The sequence below is a fragment of the Argentina silus genome (assembly GCF_951799395.1).
Source record: "Argentina silus genome assembly, chromosome: 3".
Classification (NCBI taxonomy): Eukaryota; Metazoa; Chordata; class Actinopteri; order Argentiniformes; family Argentinidae; genus Argentina; species Argentina silus.
The window spans coordinates 23,687,153-23,715,091 of NC_139657.1; the positions used below are offsets into that span (position 1 = coordinate 23,687,153).

Here is a 27,939-nt window from a genome sequence, read left to right on the forward strand (position 1 = left end):
CGTGTCTTATAACTACAGCTTACAAACTCCAAGGAACCTGAGTCTTTTCAGTCTTACATACAGTAGCTGCTCTACATTCAAATCCATTCACGTTGTAAAGTAAACTACAACTAAATGTAATGTACACAATCCACTATGGATGTATACTACCACAAATGTATGGATTATTACTAGTACTAGTATAGGCTACAATATTAGTCATGTTCATCCACATCCAAATACAAAGGAGAAGAGACATACAAGGAGGAGTAGTATCAGACGCTATGAGTATAAGACATGCTGTAGTAGTGCCAGGTTTAGCAGGGGGGGTTTGAGTAGCAGGAGTACCATTGTAAAAGTACATTGTGAGTAGAGCCATACATGTACAGTTAGGTAAACTGGCGGCCATATTGGCTCACACAATAGCATTCTGACTTGCATTTTTACTGTTGTCTTACAACATTTGGTGCCAATTGGCGGCAATTGAAATTCTATACCTCAAACCGATATTGTTGAACTGAACTCTTTATAAATCAATGGTTCTGATTGGGATGAGACAGAGAGGTCTGTATATCTGGAAAGGGGCAAGGTGTGTGGGGGGGGGGGGGGGGGGGGGGTTAGCTGAGGTTCGTCTACTTGAACTGGCTGATGGGCGGGGGGATCTTGATGTCCTGGCCCCTCTCCAGCTTCTTCTCACATTCAATCAGATAGTTGACTCCGTCAATCACTGTCTGCACCAGCTGGACCTGAGACACACGCACACACACTCTCTCTGTCATTCTCTCACACTCGCCTTCATGCTGTAAACCAGCATTACGGTTCTAACCCAGTACCAACACACCAACTAATTAGCTAATCCTTAAAAAGCTGATTCAGTTATCTTAATGCTGGATGGGACATAAAGTCTGTTTACACAAGACCTGGGACAAATCGCATATATAGAAGTCAAGCACACCTCAAATACCCAGGTCTGGTACACAGTACAGCTCTGCGGCACCAGTAGTGAGGAACCCTGCTCTATGTCTGCAGTCATTGCACAGAATAGTCCCTTTGTCTTCCTTAATCTATGTCACTCTCTTTCTCACTCACAGACAGTCATGACAGCATGACTGGCTACACAAGAAGGTACACAACACAGACAGACAATAGCCAGAGCACTAACCACAGTCTCTCTCCTCTTCTAAGCCTTCTAGTACAATCCATGTCTGCAACCCAATAGTCTAAAATGGTTTCCTCTCCTTGTATGCTTTCCTTCATTCACGTTTAACTGTGAGCAAACACCATGGGTTGATTTTCCTCCATATTGCTCTCACCTATCCTCTCATGATCCTATCCTTGCACAATGACCAAGCAAGTTTTCCCATATACGTACCATGTAGATAAAATGTATATGTAAAAAATTGTAAGAACAAATCTAACAAACAAAGTACCTGTTCAGGGTGGTGGCTGGGTTAATAAACATTTTTTTAAAAATCCCAAAAATCCCATATGGGATAATAAAGTTATATTGAATTGTATAGTAGGCTAGTGCAGACAAAAGAGAAGGAAGCCATTGTAGACAATTGAGATTTCCCCAGGTTGTGACAGCGTGGTCCCTACCTCTGACTTTCCCAGACGGTCCAGGTTAGAGATGTCGAAGGTACTGCCCACGGCTGCGGTGTCCACCCCCCCTGTGCCTCTCTTCTGCAGACGCAGGTTGTCCAGGATCTTAGAAAAACGAGGGTCCTAGAGTGGGGGTAGAAAGGGGCGGGGTTAGTGGGTGTGGGTGCAAGAATCATTCCAAAGTCAAATAAGGATTGAAATGTTGCTATTTGGGGTTTTTACTGGTCCCGTGGTGTGAAGGTACAGGTGTGTGTGTGTGTGTGTGTGTGTGTGTGTGTGTGTGTGTGTGTGTGTGTGTGTGTGTGTGTGTGTGTGTGTGTGTGTGTGTGTGTGTGTGTGTGTGTGTGTGTGAGTGAGTGAGTGTAGTAGGGCTGTACCTTGCTGAGCTTGGGCAGGTTGACATGTACTCCAGCGCGTAGCCCTGTACCCAGGTTGGAGGGGCAGGTGAGGATGTAGCCCAGTCTCTCGTTCCACATGAACTCCCAGCCCTTCTCCTGGATCAGTTTCTCCACCTTAGGACACACAGGCAGAAAGTATTTGAATGTGTGTGTTTGTGTGTGTGTGTGTGTGTGTGTGTGTGTCTGTGTGGCCATTAATCCTGTTTAATAACAGTCCTTGCTTGACATTTGGCATCTGTTGTATCTGTCTGTAATGGGGAACTTGGAACACTTAGATAAATAATGAAAGTATTTGTAGCCTGTTGAACGATTGCAAATATCACCCCTGAAGTCTCTACTTAAAAAACAACTGGACACCATTGCGTTTTCTTCTCTGTAAACGCAAAATGATATTTTGCTTAAGTTGAAACAAACTGCCCCACCATCCCAAGCCCGCTGGCTGAGTGACATTATGTTATTTCTCAAGCTTGAGAAGATCCGATATGCTATTCGTGGATTGGTAGATAAATCCCTTAGAGCATGGCAGACCTTTATGACATTTCTGGATAAAGCCACCACAACAGTCACTGAGTAGAGTAGCCCCAGTTTTTATTCAAGCATTCATTATTCTCCACCTTTTTTCTATTTCTATGTGCTTTTTCGTATCTTTTAAATCTTATTTTCCTTTGCAATTGATCTCCTCTTATTGATGCCTATCCTTTGAATGTACATTTTATGGGAAGTGTTTGTATTTGTACATGTCAGTATATACATATAAATACACATATATGTTCACATATTAAGTTTTATTATTAATTTATGTATATAGGGAGGGGTTGTTCTGTCTATTTGGGAGTAAGGATTGCTGGAGGGTGGGGAATAAAGGAAAATAAACACACAAAGAAAACACTTGTATAACTGATGGAGGCCTCAGAGACTTAGCCTATTTTACTGTACCGTAATCCATAGGCCAAGGTTGTCTTGTATCATTGCCCAGGCTCTACGCAAATATGTGTCTGTATATGTACATTTACATTTACATTTATGGCATTTAGCAGACGCCTTTATCCACAGCGACTTACAACAAATACATTTGTTTAAGTAAGTGCATCATCTATCCAACAGACATCATAAGACAAAGTAATCAATGCTCATACCAGGGGCCATTGACAGTCTTAATGCCAGAAGCCTTTATTTATTTATTTATTTATTATTATTAACAGGAGAGAACTTGTACAGGGGGGTAGTGGGGGTGAAGAGGTCTTTAGGAGGGACTGTTAAGATGTAGCCTGAAGAGATGGGTTTTCAATCTATGGCGGAACATATATATGTGTGTGTGTGTGTGTGTGTGTGTGTGTGTGTGTGTGCGTGCACTCACTGCTTTCAGGCCTGTACAGAACCTCTCAAACACTCTCTTCATGTTGCCCCCCTTCTCCATGGAGATGACCCTGGTGTGGTCCTCCTCATTTATCCAGATCAGGAAGGTCTTCTGGTTGTTGTGCCTGCGCACAGTCAAATGAGTGGAGCAATGATCAAAGGAAAGAAGAAGCAAGGGTCAATAGAGCAAAGAGGGTTTAAAACTCTTAAATCAATACTCAGATTATTCACTGTGTATATCTGAGAAACTGATCTCTTTTACCACTAATCATAGTGGTGGTTGTGTCTAATGTCAATAATCACGTTGGTTTGAAAGGTCTAGGAAGGATATAGAGTGCTTGGTGCCCTTGTAATCTCAGATGGGATTTACAGTACTCCATTAAAATCCTCCATTGTACCAGCTAGATTATTTATATGTCAAGTACACATAGCTGAAGTGATAATGTTCAGATATAACACTGCATCCCTTCACTTAGCATTGCATTATATGTGCCAGATGACCTCCCCAAAACTGTTAGATTTTTAATGAGGTGATGGATAGTCCTGGAGAGGGGAGAGCAAAGGACAGGATGAAAGGGGGGGCGGGAGCTGTCAAACGGATGGATATAGAGAACGGGAGGATAAATTATTAAAGAGAGGTTGGCAACTTGGCATGCTGTGGGCATTGGAGGGCAGGGGAAGGGAGTCTGGTGATTGATCCTGGAGCCAGCCTTGACTGGGTAGCGGTAGCATCAGGCTATTTCTGGGCATCGTCTGAAATGTAATGCTGAGTGGACATTGTCTGCATTGCTAATGCACCTCTATGGCTCATTGTGGAGAAGCTACAAGCTAGTGGGCACTGTGATCTGAAAACCCTCAGTGGAGAAATCTCATGAGTCTCTATTAAAACGACTACTTGGGTTTTAATTAGAATTTGGACGGAAGGTTTCATACATGGTAATCTGTGGTGCAAATTGTTTGCAAGTGATAACTGAAACGACAATAAGGAGTAGGTCCTTGTAGAATGGAAGAAAGTAATAACTACTTATGAAACTGTCATGTTTTGTTATAACAATACATCAACTGTCTATTATCATCAATGTTTATCTTTCTCTTCCCTGAGGATTAGTATTTAGGATCAAGTGGTGCTTACCAGATACCACGAGCATCTGGCCAATCGCGAGCCATCCCAGAACATGTCAGTAGTGGGGAAATGGGTTTGTCAAACAGGAAGTGGTCCTTCATGAACACAGGAGAGACACAAAATGCTGTTTTATGTAAGGGAAGACATGTTCATGGGTGCAGCTCAATAGTCTAAAATGGCTTCCTCTCCTTTGATTCATTGATCTGAAAGACTATTACCTAATGAGCATGGCAATGCAACATGATTGCCACATCACAAAAAGGCTGGTGGACGCATTAGCTGTCTCTGACGGTAGTCGCCCCACTTGCTTGTGCCCAGATCATATCACTTAAGCCAGGCAGACACTACGGATGTATATGACCCTCCCAGCAGTTGGAATCGCCTATGTTTGTGAAAATCGCAATGTCCGCCTGGCTTTAGTCTACCTTTAAAAGCTTAGTAGGAGGGTCTAACAAGCTACAGTACTAATAAATGTTCAGTACAGTACAGTACAGTTACAAAGGTATAGCAGTGGCTTTACTACTCACGTCAATGAGCTGTTGCTGCTCCTGCTCGGTCATCTGGGTGAGGCTGAAGTACTTGCCCGCTAAGTCCCCCTGCAGGCCACTGAGGGCATCTACCACCACCCGTTCCACCTCCCTGCGCTCGGCCCGGGTACAGGCGGGGGGCAGGCTCAGCCCCCGGATGCTACGGCCCGTCCTCACCCGCGATGACAGCACATAGCGATCGTCAAAGTTGCCTGAATGGATCTGACAGAGAAGAAACGTTATAGATAAACATTATGAACTGACATAGATATTATAATACAGTATAGTACAAACAGTGGATATTTCAGTTAATTTTATGTACTTTACATTTTCTAAAGACTCAAAGCTTTACATTGTATTGGGGGCAACAATTTGGAGTAAAATGAACATGTCCTGTGTTTCTGACAGAATGATGATAGACAGATGTCTACCTGATGCTACATCAGTGTATTGTATATATTGTGGAGTTGCACCTCACCACCTCTACCTACCTTGCTAGAGTCCAGGTCAGTGGGGTGGGTCATAGTTCGAGGGTCATACCCGTTGTGCCTCTCCTTGATGACAGGGTCCAGGAGATCTGCAAACACCTGAACCCACCCAAAATATATCTTATTATATAACATACCAATACATGAGTATTATATCAATTTGTTGTTGCACATGAGCTGACAGGAGGGGAATACAGTGCCCTGCTTAAATTATGAGACAGTGAAGCATTTTGTCTTCTTTTGGCTCTATACTCTACTGTATATTAAGTATAGATTCTCAGCTTTTATTTAATGGTATTAATGTACATATTGGTTTCACTTTTTTGACATAGTCCCCCTATTTCAGGGCACCAAAAATAATGGGACAGATTAATATACTGTCCAAATATGCAATGCAATAACTGCCTGAAGTCTGTGACCCATTGACCCTACCAGATGCTAGATATCTTCAGCAGTTACATCATCAATTAAAACAAGTTAGCTAGTTCTAGTGGCAGCTATACATGCCCAAACCATAACACCCCCTCCACCATGTTTCATAGATGATGTGGTAAACTGTAAATCTTGAGCAGATCCTTTCTCCAAACTTTCCTCTTGCAATCACTCTGGTACATGATAATATTTGTCTTATCTGTCCACGAGACTCTGAGGATAAGTAGTGGTTTGTACATTGCAGTGAAGATGGTAGTCTCTGACACATTCACGCCTATCTTCTGGACAGTGTCACAGTTGTTTTGGGGACTTTCTTAAATATGGTGAGCATTCTTCAGTCATCCACTGTAGAAGTCTTCCTTGGCCTACCAGCCCGTTTGCGATTGCTAAGGTCAACTGTGCTTTTTTTTTCTTTTTATTGACGTTCCAAACTGTTGATTTTGGCAAGCAAAAGGTTTTGGCTATGTTTCTTTCATTGACACCGCGTTGGACCTTATGTTGCCAGACAGCAATAGCAGATTCCAAAGGCAAACGCAAAGCCTAGAAACCATATTAGACATTGACAACTCTCTTATGCCTGAACAAATAATGTGATGGAACACACCAGACTAACCAGAAACACCTGTCAAGTCAATTGTCCCATTACTTTTGGTGCCCTGAAATAGAGGGACGGTATAAACATATTGTCATTTCTAAATGGTGAAACCAATATTTCCACAAATACCATAAAAAAAAGCTGAGAATCTATAGTTTAACCTCATAGTAATTGTTTGATTTCAAATCCAAACGTTTAGAGTATAGAGCCAAAAGAGGAACAAATGCAAATTCACTGTCCCATTACTTAAGCAGGGCACTATAATTCGGAAAATCTAAGTATTGTACCAATGTTATTCCTCAAACTAGACAACCTAGCAGTATACTACATGTTCTTTAGGCTGATGCAGGGGAGTGGCACATACTGTATATGTCTAGCCCACCAGTTAATCCATAGGGCAGCCTTAAATCCAACAATTTGAACTCCAACCTAAAATCAACCCCCATCTGGTGCAGTGGCCTCAGTCTAAATCAGGACAGGACAGGGGAATTGGTGAGTCTGTTCTCCATACTCAGATTAAGCATAGATGATTTTAATAGAATGTGTGGACCTCAAGCGGGATGATTGTTAGTGTTAGTAAGAAACTGATAGTTTCTTTTAATCTTCCAATTCTTCTTGGCTTTGTCAAAAAAACATGTCCCCAACGACCTTTTTCTTTTGTGTCAGTATTCATTTAGTATTCAGGTAATTATGGAAATGATAGGTACCCACACACAAAAATGCAAAGTGGAGGCTCAGATTCATTTAGGACGTGATACCAAAAAAGGTAAATAAAGAAATGTCTCTGCCCCCCTAGTGGTATTATGATCATCTTCTTAGCCCTCTAGTCTATCTGAATGTATTGGTACCCCTTAGCCGAAAGGGTTTGTTTTTCAGTCCAGAAATGTGCTCTACAACTTGAGCTTCACCCAAAATTTTCCTTCACCGCATTGACCAGCAGAGGTTTCCACTAGAAGTAGTAGAAGCCAGCCAAATTAATGTAGTAGTCAACTGGGGAGCAAAACTGGACAATTTGGTTTGCTATACACACACTTATTTACAGTTACATATTTTGGTGGCATCTGGCATATCCTAACCTTAATTCCATCCCAAATACACAGGTTAATTAATTAATATTCATATATTTCAATTAGCTTACCTCCCACATTGGTAACATACTGAATATGTTTAATAAGGCATTAGGCCTGTCTTGTGTGCCAGCCCACTTGTTTGTGGAAGAGATATTGATGCTGTATTCAAAACCATGCATGTACTCACCTAATAGGCTGCTTTGACTACATTTACATTTACATTTATGGCATTTAGCAGACGCCTTTATCCAAAGCAACTTACAACAAATACATTTGTTTAAGTATGTGAATCATCTATCCATCAGTCATCATAAGAAAAAGTAAAAATCTATGGTAGGACCAGAGGCTTTTGGCAGTCACAATGCTAGAAGCATTTCATTTTTTACAGGAGAGAAACTTGTACAGGGGGGTAGTGGGGATGAAAATGTCTTTAGGAGGGACAGTTAAGATGTAGCCTGAAGAGATGGGTCTTCAATCTACGGAGGAAGATAGGTAGTGACTCTACAGTCATGACAGCAGTGGGAAGAGCAGTGGGAAGCTCGGGAAGCTAGATGGGTAGTTGTGATATTGAATAGAAAGACATGCATATTGCACATTACTTGACTCAATGCATCGTTCACTTCAATACATTACCACCAAAGATATTTTTTTTTTACAATATTTTCTCTTATTTTTGCTGAAATAATGACAAATTACCTAACAGAAAGTATATCCACATTTGAAGAAGTAACTCACCTGATCTACATTCTAGAAGTGTTGCCGAGTGGACTGGTACCAGAGATGAGTTGAAATAATCTAAAAATATTGCAGTCTATTTTAGGTGCCCAGTCCAGATAGGACACTGTGAGCTGGTTGGCCATATTAAAATGCTATCAACATTTGATAAGACACATCTTGATAAACTCGCCTGATATACATTTTAAGAATTGTTGCCAAGTAGACTGGTATCAAAGATGAGTTGAAATTATCACAAAATATTTCCGTACAGTCCAGTTTATACAAATATAATAGGCATGTGTAAAATTACTTGAAATTGCACCAATATAGTTTAATGATCAAAACGATGATATACTTTATGTTCGGTAACGTGTCCTTCTTTCAGCAAAAACATCTCTTAACGCGTTTATTTTGAAGTCTTAATGTTGGAAATTGTTGGTTATTTGAGCTCACAGAACACAGATGCTCTCTCGTGAATACCTTTGCATCAGCAGCGCGAGAAGCGGGACAGACAGCAGACCAACAAACAGCAAGGTGTGTCATCGCTTGCTTTGTAATTGGCAGCTACAACCCATTGAAGGCGTTTGTAAGCTACACGCGTTTGCGTAGGATTGAAACGTGTAAATTAAAAGTCGTATATTGAAAAAGTGGCCGGCCAAAAAGGATTTAGTTGGCGTTTTGGAAAACTCTGCCTAACGCTGATGCCCCTTCCTACTAATGCTCCCAGACCTCGTATGACTCCTCGTCCCCTGCCACCATGCCCACAGTCTTGATGAAGGGGTGCCCGGGATTGTCCACGCCTGTCTGGATGGCCTCGTCCAGGGTGTAGCCATTGGGCGTGGCTTTGCCACACAGCTTGGCATAGATGGCAGGTGTCAGATGGCTGGCCATGCAGTTGTTGTGCTTTCGTAAGTCGGGGTACTCCGCACTGTCGGGGCACAGGCAAAGTTAGTCATTGCCAGTCGCCATTGGAGAAACAACCGTTTTCATTGTTATAATGACCTCATAAAATATTATATAAAAATCTGCAACAATACTCAACATCTATAAAAGCACTAAGGGCGTTCTCCAGCCTACCTGCCTGCCTGTCTTTGACATTCATACTAGTGGCTGGCTTCTTGCATGTAGTGCGCGCGTGTTTACACCTGACAGAGGGCGCTGTCATGACAGAAACATCACAGTAGCTTACATTGGCTACAGTGAGATTTCCACAAATCCCTCCAGGCACCATCATGTGAAGTTTGCATTTGGTGGTTGGTTTCGTTTAATCTGAATGTGCGCGTATACATGTCGGCTTCATAATCATACAACCGGGAGACACGGCTTCAGGTTGGACAATATAGACTACACCTACTTCAAATTTGAGCACAACAGTAAATGCGAATTTTGTTTGGGAAAACATTAATTGTAGGACATGCACACAGAAATACGCAATTAGTAGGCTATAACTATGTATTATAATGATACGAGACGCAACCCAGTCAACCCAATAACATTTCATGAGTAAACATTGGTGGCAATTGTCACTGATAAGAACAGTATTACTATTAAAAACAACTGACTGGAAATACCAATTTCATTCACCACTGCTGCTGAAATGTAACGACTCATCCTCTCGCCCCAATTGTTTTAAAGGCTACGCCTATACAATCTAATCCAGCATGATTCTATCATGTATGACAATAACCCACGACTCTCTCACACAGTTTAAAATTGACAAGACAACCCATGAAGGAATAACGGAGTGCGTAAACCTGAAGCGTGTTACCTGGCGGGGTATATTCTCCGTACTTGCGATCCGGCAGTGACATGTTCCCGGTTCAGCAAAAAGCCCGCTGTCAAAGACCCGGCTCCAACTAATGACAGTATTCCAACATTTCGTTTGGAGGACAAAATTCTGGCGAAGTTGTGTGCCATTATTTCTACAGTTCGAGATGTAGGTATGAGTGGAGGAGAGTCTTGGTGATGATTCGCCTCTAAAATGATAAAACCAGAAAGAAAGGATGAGTAAGGAGACGGGTGCGTGCAGTGAATGCTGAGGAATCCAAGTGAATACAGCAATAGGCGTTCATGAGTATATACAGTAGATCATATTGTCGGCTACCTCCCCCTTCCTTCTCTCAAATCCCACAGACAGAGGTGACAAATAAGGACCTATTTCATGTGCACATTCCGTGAAAGGACCTACTTTATGTGCAAATACCGCACATACCGTGAAAGGGTTTCAGGTTTAAGGTTTTACACATAAGACCAGCCCAAATGGTCATGGATGTCGCAAGGATGCGCGGTTGAATAATTCGATCATGTGATTTGTAAAAAACGCGTCGACCCTTGCTGAGTAAGCTAGCCTAATGTACAGGGCTGTGCAGATAGTTTATAATAGGCAGGGGCTATTTTAGGGACACTAAAATAAATAAATCATATTTGATATGGAATGATTTTCCTTGCCTTTTTAAAACATTTTTGTGGATACTCTGCCCTTTTTTTTTTGTGATGATGAGTGATGACGAAACTGTGACTGGCAGGTCAAAGGGGCAGGGGCCAAGCCACCCTTGAGCCCTACCTGTACTAGCTGCTAAGGTGTGTGCCCTAATGAAATGCGTGCAATTACAGAGAATATCTAACCAAACGGTGAATCCTCTACCAGCACTGCTGGACATTTGGATGCACAAATATAATTTACTATCCACATACAAATATCTCTTGATTTGTATTTGCAACCTATTATTTTAATACATGCAAAAAGATTTGTAAATATGGCTCTAATAAATGCTCTTACATTTGCAAACAAATGTCACGATGTGTGAATAAAAAACGAAAACGAAAGCAGTGACAAACATCTTTCCAAAGTTATGAATAATATATATATATATTTTTAAAAAGGTTTGTGTAGGAATGCAATCATTTCAATGCAACTTTAGCAATAGAACTGTGGAGTCTGCATTTGCGGATCAAATTATGGCTGTGGATTTGTTTTAATTTGTTTACAGAATTCTGGCACTGACATTCCGTTTGTTTATAGTCTCTATATATCTATATATAATTGTCCTCGTTGACTATCTTCATTTAACTAGAACATCTAAGCAGAAGCTGTAGGCTGGAAAGGCTTCTGCAAAACGTCCTTTTGCGTTGACTTGGTTTATACTATACATTTTTACTGCAGTTTATACCCAGAGGGTGACTGACACTTGACACACAAGTCGTAAAGACATCATGAACACCATTATTGCCCGACATAATTTTGGTCGTTGTCGTCGTTTGTGAGAAGTATAAACACAGAATGACAGCTATGCAACAGGTGAATGCCAAGTAGGGTCCTTGGGATGACCCTAAGACCCTAACCATTTACCTAGCCGTGCAACATGGTGTATTGCGAAATGTCCCAGACATGTATATCCCGGTTTGTCTCTTAAACATAGTGATCAAGGAGGGTATTAATCTAGCTGGCGTTTGTCTTTAGAAATTGTAAATTCCATTGCAAACTCTACAGCACTGCTAGTGAAGTGACTAGCTTGACAGTTGAAATGATGATCATTGACTTAGCAAAGCTTTATTCAGTACAATAAAATCAGTTCACAGTGAACTTTTCATAGGTAACAGTTTAACAGGCGAACTAAACACGGAAAAAACAGGGAATTCCACCACAGAATTCTAGAACTAACGGCACCTTCTCAGACTAGTGCATCGCAGTCAAATAACCATGATAACGGGCGCTATGAAAAGGCTGAGCAATGATGTTATAGTTGAACGGAGATGGCCTGAACTGAAATGGATTTGTGAATCATTTCTCCATGAACACGCGGAATGTTAGTGCCAAAATTGAAACAAATCCAAAAATGCAGATTCGACAGTTCTAACGCTAATATTGGCAGCAATCTCCATAGTGGAGACGTCAATATTTGCGTTCTAGACATGTTTTACTGTAATTGTCCCCCATGATGAGGGTACTGTAGCGAACGGCGGGGTAGAGTAGCTTGCCTTAAGCGGGTATCGAACTCGCAACCTCTCGCTTACAAACCGGCCGCGCTAGCCACAACACCAAGAGAGTTAACTCCCAATCCAAATATACTTTTGGGAATCTTTGCAAACACTTGAGTGTTCCATGACAATTCGGATAGACATCTTAGCAATGTTTCCACTGATTAAGGCATGCACAAACACATTACTACTCATGCGTAGTATACCCAAAAGTTTCGGTAAAACATTTGCGCAGAGTTGAATGAAATGCACAATAGTGCATTCATAGCGTATCATTCAGCTGGACACAGTTCCAAATTAATAAGAGCACACAGCCAAATCTCCTTGAAGACCATCGTCATGGTGTTTGAGCGGGCTTCATTGAGAGAAAATCCCTTGCTTAAAACTGTCTGCATACTTTAACGCCATCACGTGGAACAAACAAGAGAATTACAGTCGAAAAACTGGCAGTATTCTGAGAGGTTAGTTGGTTTCAGGGGATAATTCAGTGATCAAGGCATGAAAGGAGGAAATAGCAGGCTTATTATAGGCGTATTCTGATCAAAGTTCACAGGGGGAAATACAAGACGCAATTTACAGTTGGACATTGCAAAATGAGGTGGTTATTGCAAAAAAGGATGAAGTGCAAAAATGGAAATTTCAGAGACAAACTATCACATGCAAGGACATTTGTTTCCATATGTCAGGTGCCCAGTTCAAACAATGCCAAACAAGAAATCAAAAATTGTTAATTTAGCCAATTTACTAGTTATCATTTTTGTAGCACACTATGGATGGAAAACCATAGAAATATAATTTGGATAAATGCATAATTGGATCATAAATGAAGGATCATATAACTATTAGGTTATTAAACGTGATTTCATATCTGTGTATTACTGAATCTACCATGTACAGTTAGAACATGAAGGGTGCTGTACTTTTACAGTACCGACCTTTGGACCGGAGAGGGTGCCTACCAGGTAAGACTATCAGGCTCCTTTTATCATGTGTATACAGATAAAGTAAAGGATAATAGATGAGGTCATGCGCAATGACCTGGGAAAACCTTGACTGATTTGTTCACTTTGGATTCAGTAAAGTCTGCTTTACTTCTTGACCAATGACGAAGAACGTCTGAAGTGCAGTTTTCTAAAAATGCAACCTCCCCCTGCTAACCCTAATCTGGATAGAAGGGGGTAAACAATATGAAAAATATGTATCTTGCCTGGTTATGCTTATCTGAAAATCTTTTTAAAATTGTCTGCAATGAGACAAATCAGAATTGAGTTACTGTTATTTAAAAGAGATTCATTTTTATTTACAAATTAATTTCACAATATATAACATATTTACATTTGTTTGCCATCAACTCTTTCCTTATACTTCAAAGTAATGTTATGGAATTAACACACAAAAAAACAAACCAATAAATAAACAAACATTAATAATGCCATGCAAAGTTGATATTGTTTAACAGATTTCATTTTCAGAAAAGTGAGGCAAGCGAGCTAAGAAATATAAAAATAAAAGTATCATAAACATGAAAACTGAGAAATATTGTGCTACATTTCAGTCTGATTATTAAATACATTAAAGGGACACGTCACCAATTTTGAACATTACATTCATTATCTCCAGCATCATATCAGTGACTACATATGTAAAAGGAACAAATATTCCTAAGGAATTTATGATGTCATTGTGTGTAACAAAAACTACAGCCATGAACCTTGGCTGGAAATTCACTGTAGTTTCTGAAAATAATGATTTTTTTTCTATTGCACCACCGGCTCGCGTTGAAAGCAAGCGCCATGAATTTGTGGCTCATACCTGACCAAATGAATAACTAGAAAGTAATCAATCCATTAAACAATGAATCAAGTTTGCATGGCCTTACCCTAAAAAGTTCAGGTTGTGACTTGATTGCTGGATGGTTGTACACACATTTTCATCCATAAAAAGAAATAAAAGTGATGGCAGTTGACTTGAAAACATTCATCATACAGAACTCAAGCAAATACTTGAGCACATACATATCACCACAGACTGATAAAATCACCAGCTCAAAACAGCAATCAACCAATCAATAAAGTTGGGAGAGAAGCCGTCAAGTGGAAGTGTCAAAATAGTTTTCAAAGAACACGATGAAACAACACTTTCACAGTTTTTTTTTTTAAGCTTCAAATCTGAAAAACATTTGGGCCCACTGTTAAAAGAGTCCCTGTCTGTCAACATTGGGCTTAGAGAGCTACACATACAAGAGCCTCATGGGTTCATTCTGAAACTGCCAAGCCAGTGCTGCTCAGTCCAGTAGTCTTTTCCTGATGTAGGTCTTTCCTGTGGCTGAGCGTCTGGGGGGTTGGCTGAAGGGGGAGCGCTCTACCTCAAAATCCACCATCTTGTGGGAAGGAGCGTCATCTACAAATTAAAATGAACAGATAACCAGTAGATTAACATCATTTTTCATCATCACTTTCTGAGTAATGCCTTATAACAAACAACAAATATTGAATACAAAAACTGCCTTCACCGTCTCTGGTGCCATAAAGAATATGCATTTTTTCATTGCTGATGCCGATCCCAAGTACTGAGCTTTGAGTATCGGCCAATACCGAGTAACGATCCGATAAAAAGCTTTTTTTTTTTTTTTTTAACATATTGATGAAAGACCCCATTTCATAACTTTGCATAAGAAGAAATGCATACAACCGTACTGAATTATGCCACATGCATGTATTTAATTACAGATTACAGACCGAGGCGGAGAGCAGTGAAAATTAGGATTTCTTCCACTACAATTTCTGAAATACATAGACAATATGTTTGTATGAAAATACAGCCTCTTGATGTATTTTGCTCCCTGATGCTAGCAAGCTACTCTGTTACCATCATAGAAGTACCTATGAAGTTCGTGTTAGCATAATCATTAGTCGTTGCTGTACGCACTGTGTCTGGTAGCCTAAAAACAAGAGTCACGTCTATTCCGTGCATGAGGCAGACAGAGAGGCAGCAGGGATTTGGATTGAGACAGCCATGGTTGTTATTGTTGTCACCGCACATGCGTGTCATCTTAGCTGTGCAGCCTTCAGTTGACGACACACGCGTTTGGCATGTTTTTAATCAGTAAATAACATTCCCTTTCTCCAAATCCCGATCCAGCATACTGATGCTCAGTATCAGATCAGTGCATCTCTAATAAATAATTAAAACAACAACATTACTTCCAAGTTAACACTGAGCAAAATCTCACCTTTGAAATGAGGGGTTCTCTTGGTGGTGGAGCCTGATTTCCCCTTGAATAACATGGGGGACTGAGTAAGGGCTAGAATCCCACAGGCAGACACAGGTTTTCTCACCTTAGAGCTGGGTGGGGTCACCGCTGCCAAGCGTAAACAAAATAACCAAAATCAGGAATTGACACAAGATGCATTTGACCATTTCTGGAAATCAGCCTTCTCTCATGATAAAAACCCATTTACTAAAGCCTACCTGACTGGACATCTCCTTTCCCTGTAGTACAGGAGACATCTTCACCTTTCAGAGGCTCACCACCATCAACTTGCTGAACCAAGCTCTCCATCCAGTCCATGTCCTCCAGCTGGTCCAGAGGAGATGTATCTGCTTGTTTATCAGGAGAGGGTTTTGTCAGGCCAGACGTCAGGCCAAATGGTGTGGCTTTGCCATCCGGAAGGACATCTGTGTCCTCAGTATCCTGCAACCTGTAGACTCCCTCCAGTTCAGCCTCTTCCAGCATCTCTTCTATCACAGGCTCCCCCTTCAGGCAGCGCTCCTTGCCCCCCACCACCCCCGTCTGGGCCCTCTTCTTGCGGGGCCAGCTGTTGAGACTCTCTGGGGTGGACCTCCCCCTGCTCTGTGGAGACGGGGTCAGGGGGATGATTTCGGCCATGCCCAGGGGGGACATGGTCCCTGCAGGGTGGTGTGTTGGGGTGTAGGACTGGCAGATGTAGGTTTGGATGCTACCACCTTTCCCTGGTGTGCTCTTGGCAGGGGTGCCGTGGATGCAAAGGGACGGTGAGACGCAGCCAGGGTCTCTGTGTTTAGAGCAGAGGGCGAGGGGGCTGTCCATCTGGGAAGGTTTCATGCCAGCAGTGGGAGTATGAGACCCTGATCTAGGACTGCCGTCAGCAGCCCCATCACTGTTACAGAAGGAGTCTGTGCGTCTGAACTTCAGCTTAGGCAGTCCTGATGACTGCATCTCTAGCTCCACTTGGTAAGTAAGGGGGTTTGGAGTGACCAGCCCTTTTCTGCGACCAGGGATTCCAGAGGTCCTGGGGGTGGAAAACCGTGGCGGTTCTGTGGAGTACCCCAAACGGGCTGCTGCCTCTCGTTGCTGGCGGTCGGGGGTCTGGCGGAAGCCATAACTTCGGCCAGGTGTGGTTTCAGGCGAAAGGGGAGGTTTGGGGGAGCCTCCCATGAACTGAAAGACTTTGTTGGACTTGGAGGCTTTCCTGGAAAAGCTGATGTTCATCTTGATGCCTCCAGACAGCTGAGTCTTGACCACAGCAGCATCAGAGATGTCGATGCTCTCGTCCTCAGTGGTGGCAGTGCTGAACTGGGATGAGTCAAAGGGGTGGGAGTCTGTGTTGGACCTTGCCTCTCTCTCTCCATCAGAGTTTTGGGAGGACTCAGACATTGGCTCTCTCTCCTGAGAGTCTGTATCCAATGGGACTGTTGAGTCAGTGTTGCTGGTCTCACTCTTAGGATAGGTGCCACTGCTAGCAGAGATGGTTAAACTCTCACTGGACTGTGATCTCTGGTACTGCCTTGTCAACACTCTCACAGCCTGGCCAGACCTGGTCCTAGTAATTTGTTTACTAGGAGAAGCAGTGGTGGTGGGATTTGTGGTTTTATTCTGCTGGGTTTTAGTGGGAGTCTTTGGTGACGTATCTAACCTTTCCAAAATCAAGGTGCCTTTAAATGGTATAAGTCTACCTTTGTGTGATGATGTGGGATAAGAGTCTTTGACAGGGGTTCCTCCAGAGCGAGTGAGCATACGTTGAGTAGGGCCAGGGCTCTTCTTCGGGGTTCTGGTGTTTGGTGTGGCTGGGGAGAATTGGTCAGGAGGTGGTGTGGAAGCAGGGGAAGGGGTTTTCTCAGGAGCAACAACAGGGGGGGCTTGCTCATCCTTAACGGGTGTGTTCATCTGTCTAAGAAGCCTCAATGATGACCTGTTTTTCTCCTGTTTTATCTCAGTATCGACCACAGCAGAATCTTCTGGGATTCTTGACAGAGATATTTGGGGGGAACTTCTGTGCATTTTCTTCTCTGGGGTCTTGAAAATATTGGGCTTACTGATGGGACTTTTGAGCGGGCTGCAGAACTTATTGGGTGTTTTTTGCAGCCGTTCAGAGATACGGGTTGAGAGGCAAGGTGATTTGGGCACCTTGAATGGCGTATTGGACTCGACTACACTGGGTTTCCTTGGAGACGGTGACCAGGTTACACTCTTCCTGGGGGTTCTAGAACATTGACTCTGGAGCATGCAAGCTCCAGCTGGAGACATACACTCTAGTAAAGTCTTGACTGGGGTCCTCAGAATGCCCTTTAGTGGGCTCCTCAGAGGGCTCTCTTTCTCAGGCGTCTCCAGAACTAAGCTCCTCCTGGCTGGAGATCTGGGACTGCCCTTCAGGTTCATTCCTCTCGGCCCCAGAGAGGGCCCTGCCACTGGGCTCTGTGAGACAGAGTAGCCCTTGACTCTGGAGGACCTGGGGGTCTGGGGAGTTCTGGGTGTCCTGCTCCCCCTAGCAGACCTGCCATGTTTTCCTGGTGACTTTGTGGGGGTTTTCTTGGGACTCTGAAAGAAAAATATATAAAAAACATTCTAGCAATTCAGCCAACTAATTAATGGTATGGAGTATTATTCTTCAATTGGTATGAGACAACTGAGATAGTGGAAAACTCACCTCAAAGACGTCTTCTGTGGTCAGCTTACGCCTACTGGCCCTGGTAGCATAGGGCTCTGTGGGGGTGGTGGCACGCCCAGGGGACTGAGTGGCTCCAAACAGAAGGCGTACAGGAGACCGGACTGTCCACAGGTTAACCCCACCTACAACAGTGAGAGAGAGAGAAATCCCCTGATGAAGATGAACAACAGAAACTGAAAAAAAAAAAAAAAAAAAAAAAAAAACTACAAATCTTTGGACAAATGATCACCATAATTCAGTTGGAAGATTCCACAGTCAATGTATCAGCCATAAATACAGATAAGAAAAGGTGTCATAACCACAAATCCATGTGATGATAGTGTTTTAAAATGTTAAACCTATTTACCTAATTTGCTGTCGCTGAGGGGGAGCTGTGAAGAGGAGAGGGCCTTGTCCAGGTTTCGGGAGCGAGGCTGAGAACTTGAGTAGAAGGTGTGGGAATGTCTCCTGGCAAAGTTCTTTAACCTTGGACTCCTCCTCAGGTCTGAGTGACACAAAAGCGCATATGTATCTTTCAGAACATAATTAAACATTGATAACTTTCTTGTCATTCAAAAACGCAAACTTTGTTGTTTCTCATACAAAGTTGATACTCTCCAGATACAAAGTGTCCACTAATAGCATAAGTCACTGACCTTCTAGAGGCTTCACTGGTGACTCCTCTACAATGCACTCTTCTGTCGGACCAGACTTCCTGACAAATGAAAATACAGTCAGAACATTTCACCATGTCCGTTTGTTTGGATAATCCTCCCTGTTAACAGATAATTAATCTATAGTGTGAGATGTTTCTTCATGACTCCATAAAAACTGTATGCAGGTCTCTAAATTGTGACCAAAATGGTGGCATTTGCAGCCAAATATTTGGCAGTGGGACCCAGATTTTTTATTTGGAAGTGACCATCATCAGTAAATGACTTGCAGAAGCAGTACTAAATGCGTTGACACAAATTGCCTCCTCCTTGACACACGTTAAATGTCTCAAACTGAAGCTTTTGATTAGTTAGGTAATGTAGGGGGGAAAGGAGATTGAATGTTAATGTTTAAGAAAACGCTCCTTTAGATTGACAGTCAGAGGATAGCGGCAGAAATTCACAGATTTGTTTATTTTGCATCACATTTCTGTCCCGTCTTGAATATTTTCACACCCCGCAAAGGTTTTAATAGCAGCAAAATTACAATAATGTCATATGGCCACAAATTTAGATTGTGTCATTATCAGATGATTAGAATTTGATTAATTAACATTAATGATTAAATTAATAATTAACTTTATAACTCTGCTGTCATTAATTTTACTCACCCCTCATATCTATTAGGCCTATAAAAGATCTACTACACACTTATCTGTAGCGTTGTTTACTCAAACCCCTGTTTTGAGGGGGTGTTCCTAATTCTTTTTGGGGTGCTCCTAAAGAAATGTGTGGTGCCCCTAAATGTTCTAGTTTGGGAGCACTGGTGCTACCCAAGTGAAAAAGTATGTTTTGAGCCCTGACTGTATGATTTACAACTTACCTGCCCATCCTCTGCCTGAGCAGCAGACGATTGGACACCTGCTTGTGAAGGGGTGTCTCTGTTACCTTCCTTGTCAAGAGTGAATGGCGCTCTGAAAAGCAGAGTTCATCAGTAAGTCAAAGTGCTTACAACATCTCTTAACATCTAATTTGTTAGAGATACAATCTCGCTGTATTCTGGAGTTAACTGTATACTGTAATGTAGTATAATGGAGAGTATGGTGAGAATTAGAGATACACTGATCGTATCGGGCCGATATTGGGCTAAAATACTGGATCGGGAATCGGAGATAGGGAATGTTATTTACTGATCCAGTGCCATGGAGTAAGAACTTGTAAACATGTGAGATGATACACACCTAACCCTAACCCTCCGCCTCGATCTGCACTCTGGAATTAAATAAAAACGTTGTATGGCATAATTCAGTCCTGTTGTATGCATTTCTTCTAATGCAGTTTTGAAATGGGGTCTTTAACTGATAAGTTACAAGTCCCAAGCGTGAGCATGGTGTTAACTGTTTTTAGATGGACAAAAACGATGCCAAGCACGGCAGATCCACAAACAGCGCTTGTATACAGCTGTAACTCAGAATCAGCAATGAAAAAGTGGTATCAGTGCATCCCTAGTTTAATGCAGTATATGGGAATGTTATGAACATGTCTTTACCACCACCTTCCGTTGTCTGTGAGCGCTTGCGCTTCAGTCCCTCCACGGCCGAGACTGACTGACTCCTGGGCATCTTGGCCTTCTTGGAGGGGGAAATGGTCTCCTGGTTGAACAGGTTTCTCCTGACCTTAGTGACCTCTGTGGATTATCACAACAGGTCTGTATCAGTCAAGAGTTTATAACCTAGACATATTGAGGACGTTGATGTACGATGGAAGCAAAACATCCTGTACCTTGCACTGCCTGCTTCTGTGGTGGTGGTGGTTCAGCAGCTGTCTTTTCCGCAGGCACACAGTGCTTAGGCTTGGCCTGTTCACATGTAGAGATCTAATTTAACATGCTGTCAAAATGTGGGTGACGATGTGGGGTTAATAAGTCGATAATGTGCATTTAGTTAAACTGGACCACAACCGGAGCTACTGCAACTAATATCCATTACATTCTATCTATGAAGCCATATTCAATTTGAGAATATCACAAACACAGTCATTGTTTTGTCTGCTCACCGCTCTGGAGGACTTTCTGGGAATCTCTATCTGCCGAAGACTCTGAGACGATTCTGTCATGCTTCGATGGCGAGTAAGCATCCCACTCCTGAAATACACAAGAGGAGAATTATATGAATTATACGATTAGCTATCGCAACATTTACAAACACACACATTCTTAAACCTCACCAAAGGAACACGGTTATAGATTATTACGCTGTTACATTGTCTTTAAAAGGAAAAAGTTAATTATTTTCACACAGCTTAAGAGTTCGACATTGAAGACATTGAATGTAAAAAAAGAAAAAGAAAGAAAAAGCCAGAATTCTAGAAAACGGCTGTTCCTTTATCCATTGCACACAGCAGCAAAATTGCAGTGCTGCGGAGTAAAGAAAGGAGAAAGCTACTTGATGAGAAGAGTGGAGAGAGAGAATGCTTGAAAAACTTAGTTACTATCAACAATTGTATTTACTGCACCTGCCTTTATAGTGGACCTTGGGGATGCCAATAGCGCAGAAGGCTTCACGCAGCCGAGTTTATAATGCTTTCATTTGGTTTAATACACTTACTAGGTGAATGCGAAGATTAGCAAATTGGGGATGTTTGTCAAAAAAAAAAAAAAAACGATTCAGTAGGACTGACAGAAACATCATCTTAGATATAACAAAAATAGCAAAAACAAAAACATTTAATTCAATAGGTGCTGCTGCTGTGCATCTATCGCTGACTAGAGCAGAGGGAGAGAGAGCAGGAGGCACGCAGTGAGTAATTGTCCGAACATCTAGTCCGGCACAGCCTGAGCCTGTCGGGTTCGATCTGAAATTTAAAACTCTAACTCAGCTGCACTACAGCAGATAAACCCTATGGGGGCGCTTAGTGGCGTAGCACACTAATGCGCTTACCACGTAATCGCAAGGTTCCTGGTTCGATTCCGACCCTCAACCTTGCATGTCATCCCTCCTCTCTCTCTCATCCTTCCCGTCAATCTCTACTGTCTCTATCCCAATAAAGCAGAAATGCCCTAAAAAAAAAAAACCTATTTAGAAGATAAACCCTCGCTAAGCATCATGTCTCTCTAGTCCAAGGTGCCTCACTTCCTCTTGCTGGCAGAGCGTTGGCGCAGGTCCTGCAGGCCACTGTCAGAAGCCAGTCTGTCAACGGTGGAGGGTGGCGGGGAGGAGGGAGAGACGCTGTCCTTGGCCACAGACTCGTCACTGAAGAAGTCACAGGGCAGGACGGCCATCAGGCTGGCGGGCAGCTGTGTGCCGAGACTGTGGTAGACGTCCGCTAGGACTCTAGGGATGGCTTTCAGGAACCTGCCGGAAACAAAACACACCTACGTTATAAGAACTAGGGGTGCATCTCAATGGACTGAAGAATATTCTTCTCCCTTCATTCATCTGAGAAAACTCAAGAGGCCTTAACAGACTCCTGAGACGCACACAAGGTGGTTGTCTCATTTACCCCGAAGGTTCGAATTCCGTTTTAAAAAGGAAAAGACGCACCCTGGGAGAACCTCATCCTGCAGGAACTTGGCAAGGTACACCGGGTCTTTGGTTAGAGAGATGATCCGGAGCATATCGGCCACCTGGGGAAAGGAAAGATGATCATTAATAAATATGTTAAAGCCATAGTTCAGGTTTTTGGATGTTAGAGCTCTTTTTCCACTTTGAGTGCTGTAAGCTCATCCAGACACTTTTTTTTCAGTCATAATTCCATTCTTGAGCTTTCTTTGGCTGGCTCAGGGGGCTAGCATTAAGCCACACAACATCCAAAAACCTGAACTATCCCTTTAAGGCACTTTCGGTTGTAAAAGCAGGCTATGGTTAGCTGCAATGTTTCTAACCTCTTCCACCATCTGTTCCACCTCCAGTGTGTCAGGCTGCTCAGGCGGGAGGACTCTGCACATCTCAAACCTGAGGACTGACTGGAGCTGACACCTGCGAGGCACAGCAGCATGGATATATGGTGAAAACTCTATTCATACATCACTGGGAAGAGTATGAGCTATTGAGCTATATCCTTGAGTAGCAAAGAAAAACATGACACTCACTCTCTGACTTTGCTCTCAACGTCGGGAGCATTTCCATAAAACTGCCGGATGGATTTGCTGGATTTGAGCAGGTGCTGCTGGACAAAGAGAGGGGTCTGGGCCTGCAGGGCAGAGAGGTAAAGTTGCACAGAGTATGTCAAGACATGTTCCCGAGACTGTAAAATGATGCATTATAAAAGGTATTGGGATTGGGTCGCAGTCTTACCCCCAGGTCTGTGTTGGGCGTCAGGAATGTTTTGATAGCAGAGAAAAGGCGCTGGGCCTCAGTGAGGAGGGAGGAGCCTTTGTCTGCCACCGTCTTGTCATAACTGGATAATAGGTGGGACAGCAGCTCCGCCTCACTCTGGAAGTCTGATGAAGACATGCAAGAGAAGCTCATGTACTAGTTTATTTTTTTCAGTACACTGCCAATCAACAGAATAGTACTTGGTTTTCGATCTGAGATGAAGCTGAATCATGATTTCAGTGTATGGGTCCACACTAGGGGTGTCACAGTATGAGATTTTGACGGTATGACAACCTTCATGCTGAAGTGCCTGGTAACCATGTTTTTTTATTACGGTTTTATATTAGTGTGGACTGAAAGAACAGTATTTTAACTGCATAAGTGCATTTATGACCAGTGCTTTGTTCTAAAAAATATAAAAACATAATCAATGAAATATGCTATTTTAATGCACATATTTCTCTTTTAGCTTAGTTAATTGGTTGAGAAGGGGCTCTCTGGAAGCTGGGGCACTTTTTCTTTATTAAACACCTGTATCAGCCATTCCCTACAATCGAGAGCATTGAATCCCAAAAAGGTAGCCATATATACATCACCAAAGATGAAAATAACCTGTCATTTGACCCGTTTGCCCATACAACAACCGGTGTGAGAGTAGGTCGATATTTTTTAAAATAAGTTGGTCCAAGTTATTTCTTGATATTTAAACAATTCCCTCTCCTAACCTCTCCGTTCTACATGAGCTGATCTGCTACTCTCTCTTTCCACTCTACCGTAAATCCTTTGTGTTCCACAAGCTGCAGCATGGTATGATCATGTACTATACTATATGTACTATACTGTATATAATTAAAACATCATGTCCCTACATGTTTGCCCTAAAGCGAACTGTGCATCAAGTTCTTATATTATTTTTATGGGGCTCGCTGGAACACTTGAGCAATGAGTAGAGCAGCGTAGATTTCACCTGATATTCCTTGCGTTGTGATTGGCACAGCGTCTAAATTAAGTTAAAAAAGTAGCTGATAATGAGTTGGTTGTCGTCTTCTTGGCTCTTCGCTTGTGGAACACACTGGCACTAGCTTTAGCAGTACTGTACATTGAGCAGTTACACCGGTGAACCGGTAACCGTTACAGGATGTAAATTATTTCGGTACGATAACCTTAAGAGTTTGACACTGTGGTTTACCATAGAACCGGTGCATCGCGACATGCCTAGTCCACACATTGCCCTTCCAGGAGGGGCACTGAATCCCCTGTCTTACTTACGCTGGGTGTTTGACCCTCCAGCCTTGCTCCGGTCTCCAGAGCGTCTCTTCCCCAGCCTCTCCTGTCCCCTACCGCCCTCGGCCCCCTGAGACTCAGTCTCTGCCTGGTTCTTCTGGGCCTTCATGTTCAGACGGGCCACGTTCAGCATCTGCAGGGAGCGGCTCATTGTCTTCATCTTCTGCCTCACAGGTGTGCGCTGAGCACCACCTGTAGGACAGGGGAATGAACAGACATGCAACACCATGAGAAGGCAAACATGACTATACTAAATACCTCTGTGTGTGAATGGGAGGTATCTATAGTGCCTTAAAATTCACACCTAAATGTAGATTGCAGGACTTGTTATACACATTTAGTTATAACAGTTATAAGCATAATTTCATAGCCAAATATAAATAACATTGGCTTATAATCATTAAATATAGATGATTGTGGTCCATATCAAAACATTACATTACATAACCACATATAGACACTTAACACATGCAAACAACATAGAAATTATGTCACAGGGACCACTTACGTTTCTTGCCCTTCTTGTCATTAGGGTCCTGTGAGGTCTGGTATAGATCAGCTAGGCTGCTGACCAGGTCCTGTTGGTCCACAGACAGCTCCTCTCCATGCCCCTCATCCACTGCCTCTGGCACTGCATGCAACAGCCTGGACACACACACATTCAGAGAAGATTAGCTTTGCAAGTAACAATTTAAAGGTCATGTTAATGCAGTTTACCTGCATCTGTTATCATTCTGTATCTGAAGAGGAGAACATTAAGGAAATGGCTATGAGTTCCTTATATCTATGCTTTTAAATCTGCTTTTTGTGCAAATTGCCATTGACATCAGCATGAAAATGAATTACATACAGATTGATCTGAAGACAGGGGCATACCTCATTGACTCCATGAGGTGGGAGCTGACTCCTGATTGGTTCGATTGAGGAAACCAGCCCTCAACCAGCCCTGTTGTCAGTGGGCTGGACCAATGGCTGAGCTCCTGCTGTGCCCAGGTGGGAACCTGGAGGGGGTTTACCTGGTCTAAGGAATAATGTTCTTGAGTGAAATACAAAACAAAAATCTTAATAGTGTATGAAAAAGCTTTGAGTAAACCTTTCTTAGAATCTATGGTTTTAAAAAATATCTATGAGAATCGCCTGTTCATATTACTCACCACCAGTACAATATACTGCCCTCTCAAGAGCATCAATGCATTCACTCAAATACACCTCAGCATCTCACCATCAGAGCTATTCCCTTCCTTCTCCATGATTTCAGAGACCACTCCCAGGACGCTGCTGACCACGTCAGGCAGATCTGTGGACGCGTCTGCCGTAGCTAGGGCGACGACATCAGAGGTTAGGACCTGGTTGACGTGGGCAATGCCAGGCTGGAGGATGGTGAGCAGGGCAGTGACGGCTGAGAGGGGTGACAGGATGGCTGAGCAGGGCAGGTCTCTTTCACTCACCTCCGCAAACTGGGGAAACATAAAAATAGGCATGGTTAGATGGGAGCAAGGGGTTCTACTTTTGAGTGCATCACCTCACAAACACACAGGAAAACTGCTAGAGCAAACATCAGTGTCTAGTGGTCGTGCTATTTTCTACTCCCTTTACTCAAAAGCACCACCTCTAAAACACATGTGAAAAGACCACATTCCAATTCTAGCAGAACTGTGTCAATTAGCTATAAATGTACATGATGGAGGCTGAGCATTTGGTTGTGTGGGCCCTTGTCTAAAACGTTCCAGTGAAACTAACCATGTGAAGAGCATGAGCAGAGAGATCCCTCAGGAGGCATTGGAAGGCAGTCTGGGCGTGGTCTTTGTTACTGGGACACTGCAGCACCCAGGACTCTGACTGCTCTGTGAGAGAGTGGGCATTCCAGTCCTGGAGCACTCCCTTCAGACACACCTCCACTGGCACCGGGAGGGGCCTCTGTCTGCGTGCCAGAGGCTCTAATGTCACACTGCAGCTCTGTGGAGCATCGCCTGTGTTGGTCAACAACAGCAGTACACAAAGAAGACATTTTTGTTAGAACACAGATGGCCATATTCCACTGACAATTTACTGACAAAATATCTGCTTGACCTAATGTGTATACAATAGTGGACAGAATAGTTATTGAAGTTGACAGTTAAGTCACAAACTTTGCCCCCATCGCAGAACTCCTCCTACGACAGGAAACGCCAGGCGGTACAGTCGCTCAGAGGACAAGAGGTATCCAATGCTGGAGTCAAAGGGAAAGGCCTCTCTCCCCAAAATGGTGGGGTGTGAGCTGAGGCCGGAGTCCAGCTCTGACTGAACAAATGAGGGTTTCTGAGGACAGCAGAGGTTTAGCAGGGCATCCATATGAACCACTTTGCCACCCACCTGCCTCAATACCTCAGAGAGACTCTCTGAACCTAAGTGGTCCTCACTTTTCATCACCTGAAATGAGAAAGAGGAACAAGTCAGCAAAATATGTTCGTTCGGTTGATTATGACATAAGAGTCTCTCCAATTGGAGGTACACTTCTTACCTGGAGGTATGAACTGCTGTCGACCCAGTGAAGGACAACTTGACGTTGGACCAGCATTTCATGGAGTCCCCTAGGTAGGATACGGTCTGACAGGTCTGTGTTACTGTCACTGTTGGTGAGGGATACATAGTCGCCCAAGTCAGCCTTTGAATGTGGACTCTTCGACAAGAGAAACAACACATTTCTCCCAGAACCTGACAGGTCATCCTCCAGTGCAGTAACACCCTTGACAGCTCTATTTGACTTCCTAGGCCTCAGTGATAGTTTAGTGGGAGAGGTGATATCTGGTCTGTCCCATTGGAAATCCAACAGAGCCTCTTTCAACGCGTTCTGCACGGATCCAGCCGGGTTGGGAGGATGCCTTGGCTGAACTGAGCTTGCCTTTTCCCTTGCATCCAATTTAGATTTAAATTCCACCTCGAAATCCTCAAAGGTTTTGTCTCGCAGTTCTTTGAAATCCGAGCCCCTGGATATGAGGTTGGCATTGCGTCCATTCCTTGATTGGAAGAATTTGTAACCCCATCGCACCTTCTCGAATCCATACCTGTATCCGAAATGAAGCAGAATTCGCAGAATTCCCTGCTTCAATGAAGGACTTGTGACATTGACTTGTCCTGGTCCCCGATCATCAACATCGATAACAAAGACTAAGTTATGCAAAGCCATCGCTGGAAAGTGACATCCATTTATGTCAGCAAGCAGACAAAACTGATGGCTCCCGTACACATATCTATCTGAATTTGGTTATCGTATTAGTCCTATGGTTTCTTGTCACGAAGTTCACTTGTTGGCTAACGCAGCTGTTTTGGCCATGACCTGCTGAACACTTACAGTTAGCTAACTAGCTTGTTTAGCTAACACGATTGTTTACGAGTTTCTCTTCAGGAAATAGCGATTGACGAATGAGCAGACGCCTGCGCCAACCAAGTGGAGACGAGTAGAGTAACGCATCAAATATTTGTTGTATTTACAATATTTCAAGTTATCTACCAAATTTCGCCATTTTACTATTCCC

The 27,939-nt window shown here is 42.9% G+C and overlaps 2 protein-coding genes across 2 annotated transcripts; both read right to left on the minus strand.

The window, feature by feature from the left end:
* Positions 1-611: 611 nt before the first annotated feature.
* On the minus strand, positions 612-10,204 carry LOC310802837 (creatine kinase U-type, mitochondrial-like; the record flags this gene model as incomplete). The annotated part of the gene is made up of 9 exons (XM_083667405.1): positions 612-725; positions 1,579-1,704; positions 1,959-2,093; positions 3,337-3,460; positions 4,468-4,553; positions 4,986-5,207; positions 5,477-5,572; positions 9,017-9,215; positions 10,056-10,204. The coding sequence occupies 9 exons, from the start codon at positions 10,202-10,204 to the stop codon at positions 612-614; spliced, it is 1,251 nt and encodes a 416-aa protein (XP_083523531.1).
* A 3,406-nt stretch (positions 10,205-13,610) lies between these two features.
* ticrr (TopBP1-interacting, checkpoint, and replication regulator) lies at positions 13,611-27,933 on the minus strand. The gene is made up of 22 exons (XM_083666937.1): positions 26,925-27,933; positions 26,554-26,833; positions 26,165-26,394; positions 25,647-25,881; positions 25,301-25,445; positions 24,933-25,069; positions 24,410-24,616; positions 23,120-23,265; positions 22,915-23,015; positions 22,708-22,801; positions 22,367-22,449; positions 21,956-22,177; positions 20,880-20,967; positions 20,607-20,682; positions 20,374-20,511; positions 19,708-19,798; positions 18,828-18,886; positions 18,539-18,676; positions 18,172-18,314; positions 15,737-18,062; positions 15,498-15,626; positions 13,611-14,665 (listed from the first exon to the last, which is right to left on the minus strand). Exons 1-22 carry the CDS (start codon positions 27,588-27,590, stop codon positions 14,550-14,552), a joined length of 5,850 nt encoding a protein of 1,949 aa, XP_083523063.1. The 5' UTR covers positions 27,591-27,933; the 3' UTR covers positions 13,611-14,549.
* Between the last annotated feature and the right edge of the window lie 6 nt (positions 27,934-27,939).

Coding starts and splice junctions, on each gene's coding strand:
- ticrr (XM_083666937.1), bottom strand. CDS start 27,590: ATGGCTTTGCATAACTTAGTCTTTGTTATCGATGTTGATGATCGGGGA. Junction 24,617..24,932: donor TGACAAGAAGGGCAAGAAAC/GTAAGTGGTCCC, acceptor CCTGTCCTACAG/GTGGTGCTCAGCGCACACCT. Junction 20,968..21,955: donor CGCTCTGCCAGCAAGAGGAA/GTGAGGCACCTT, acceptor TGTGTATTTCAG/GAGTGGGATGCTTACTCGCC.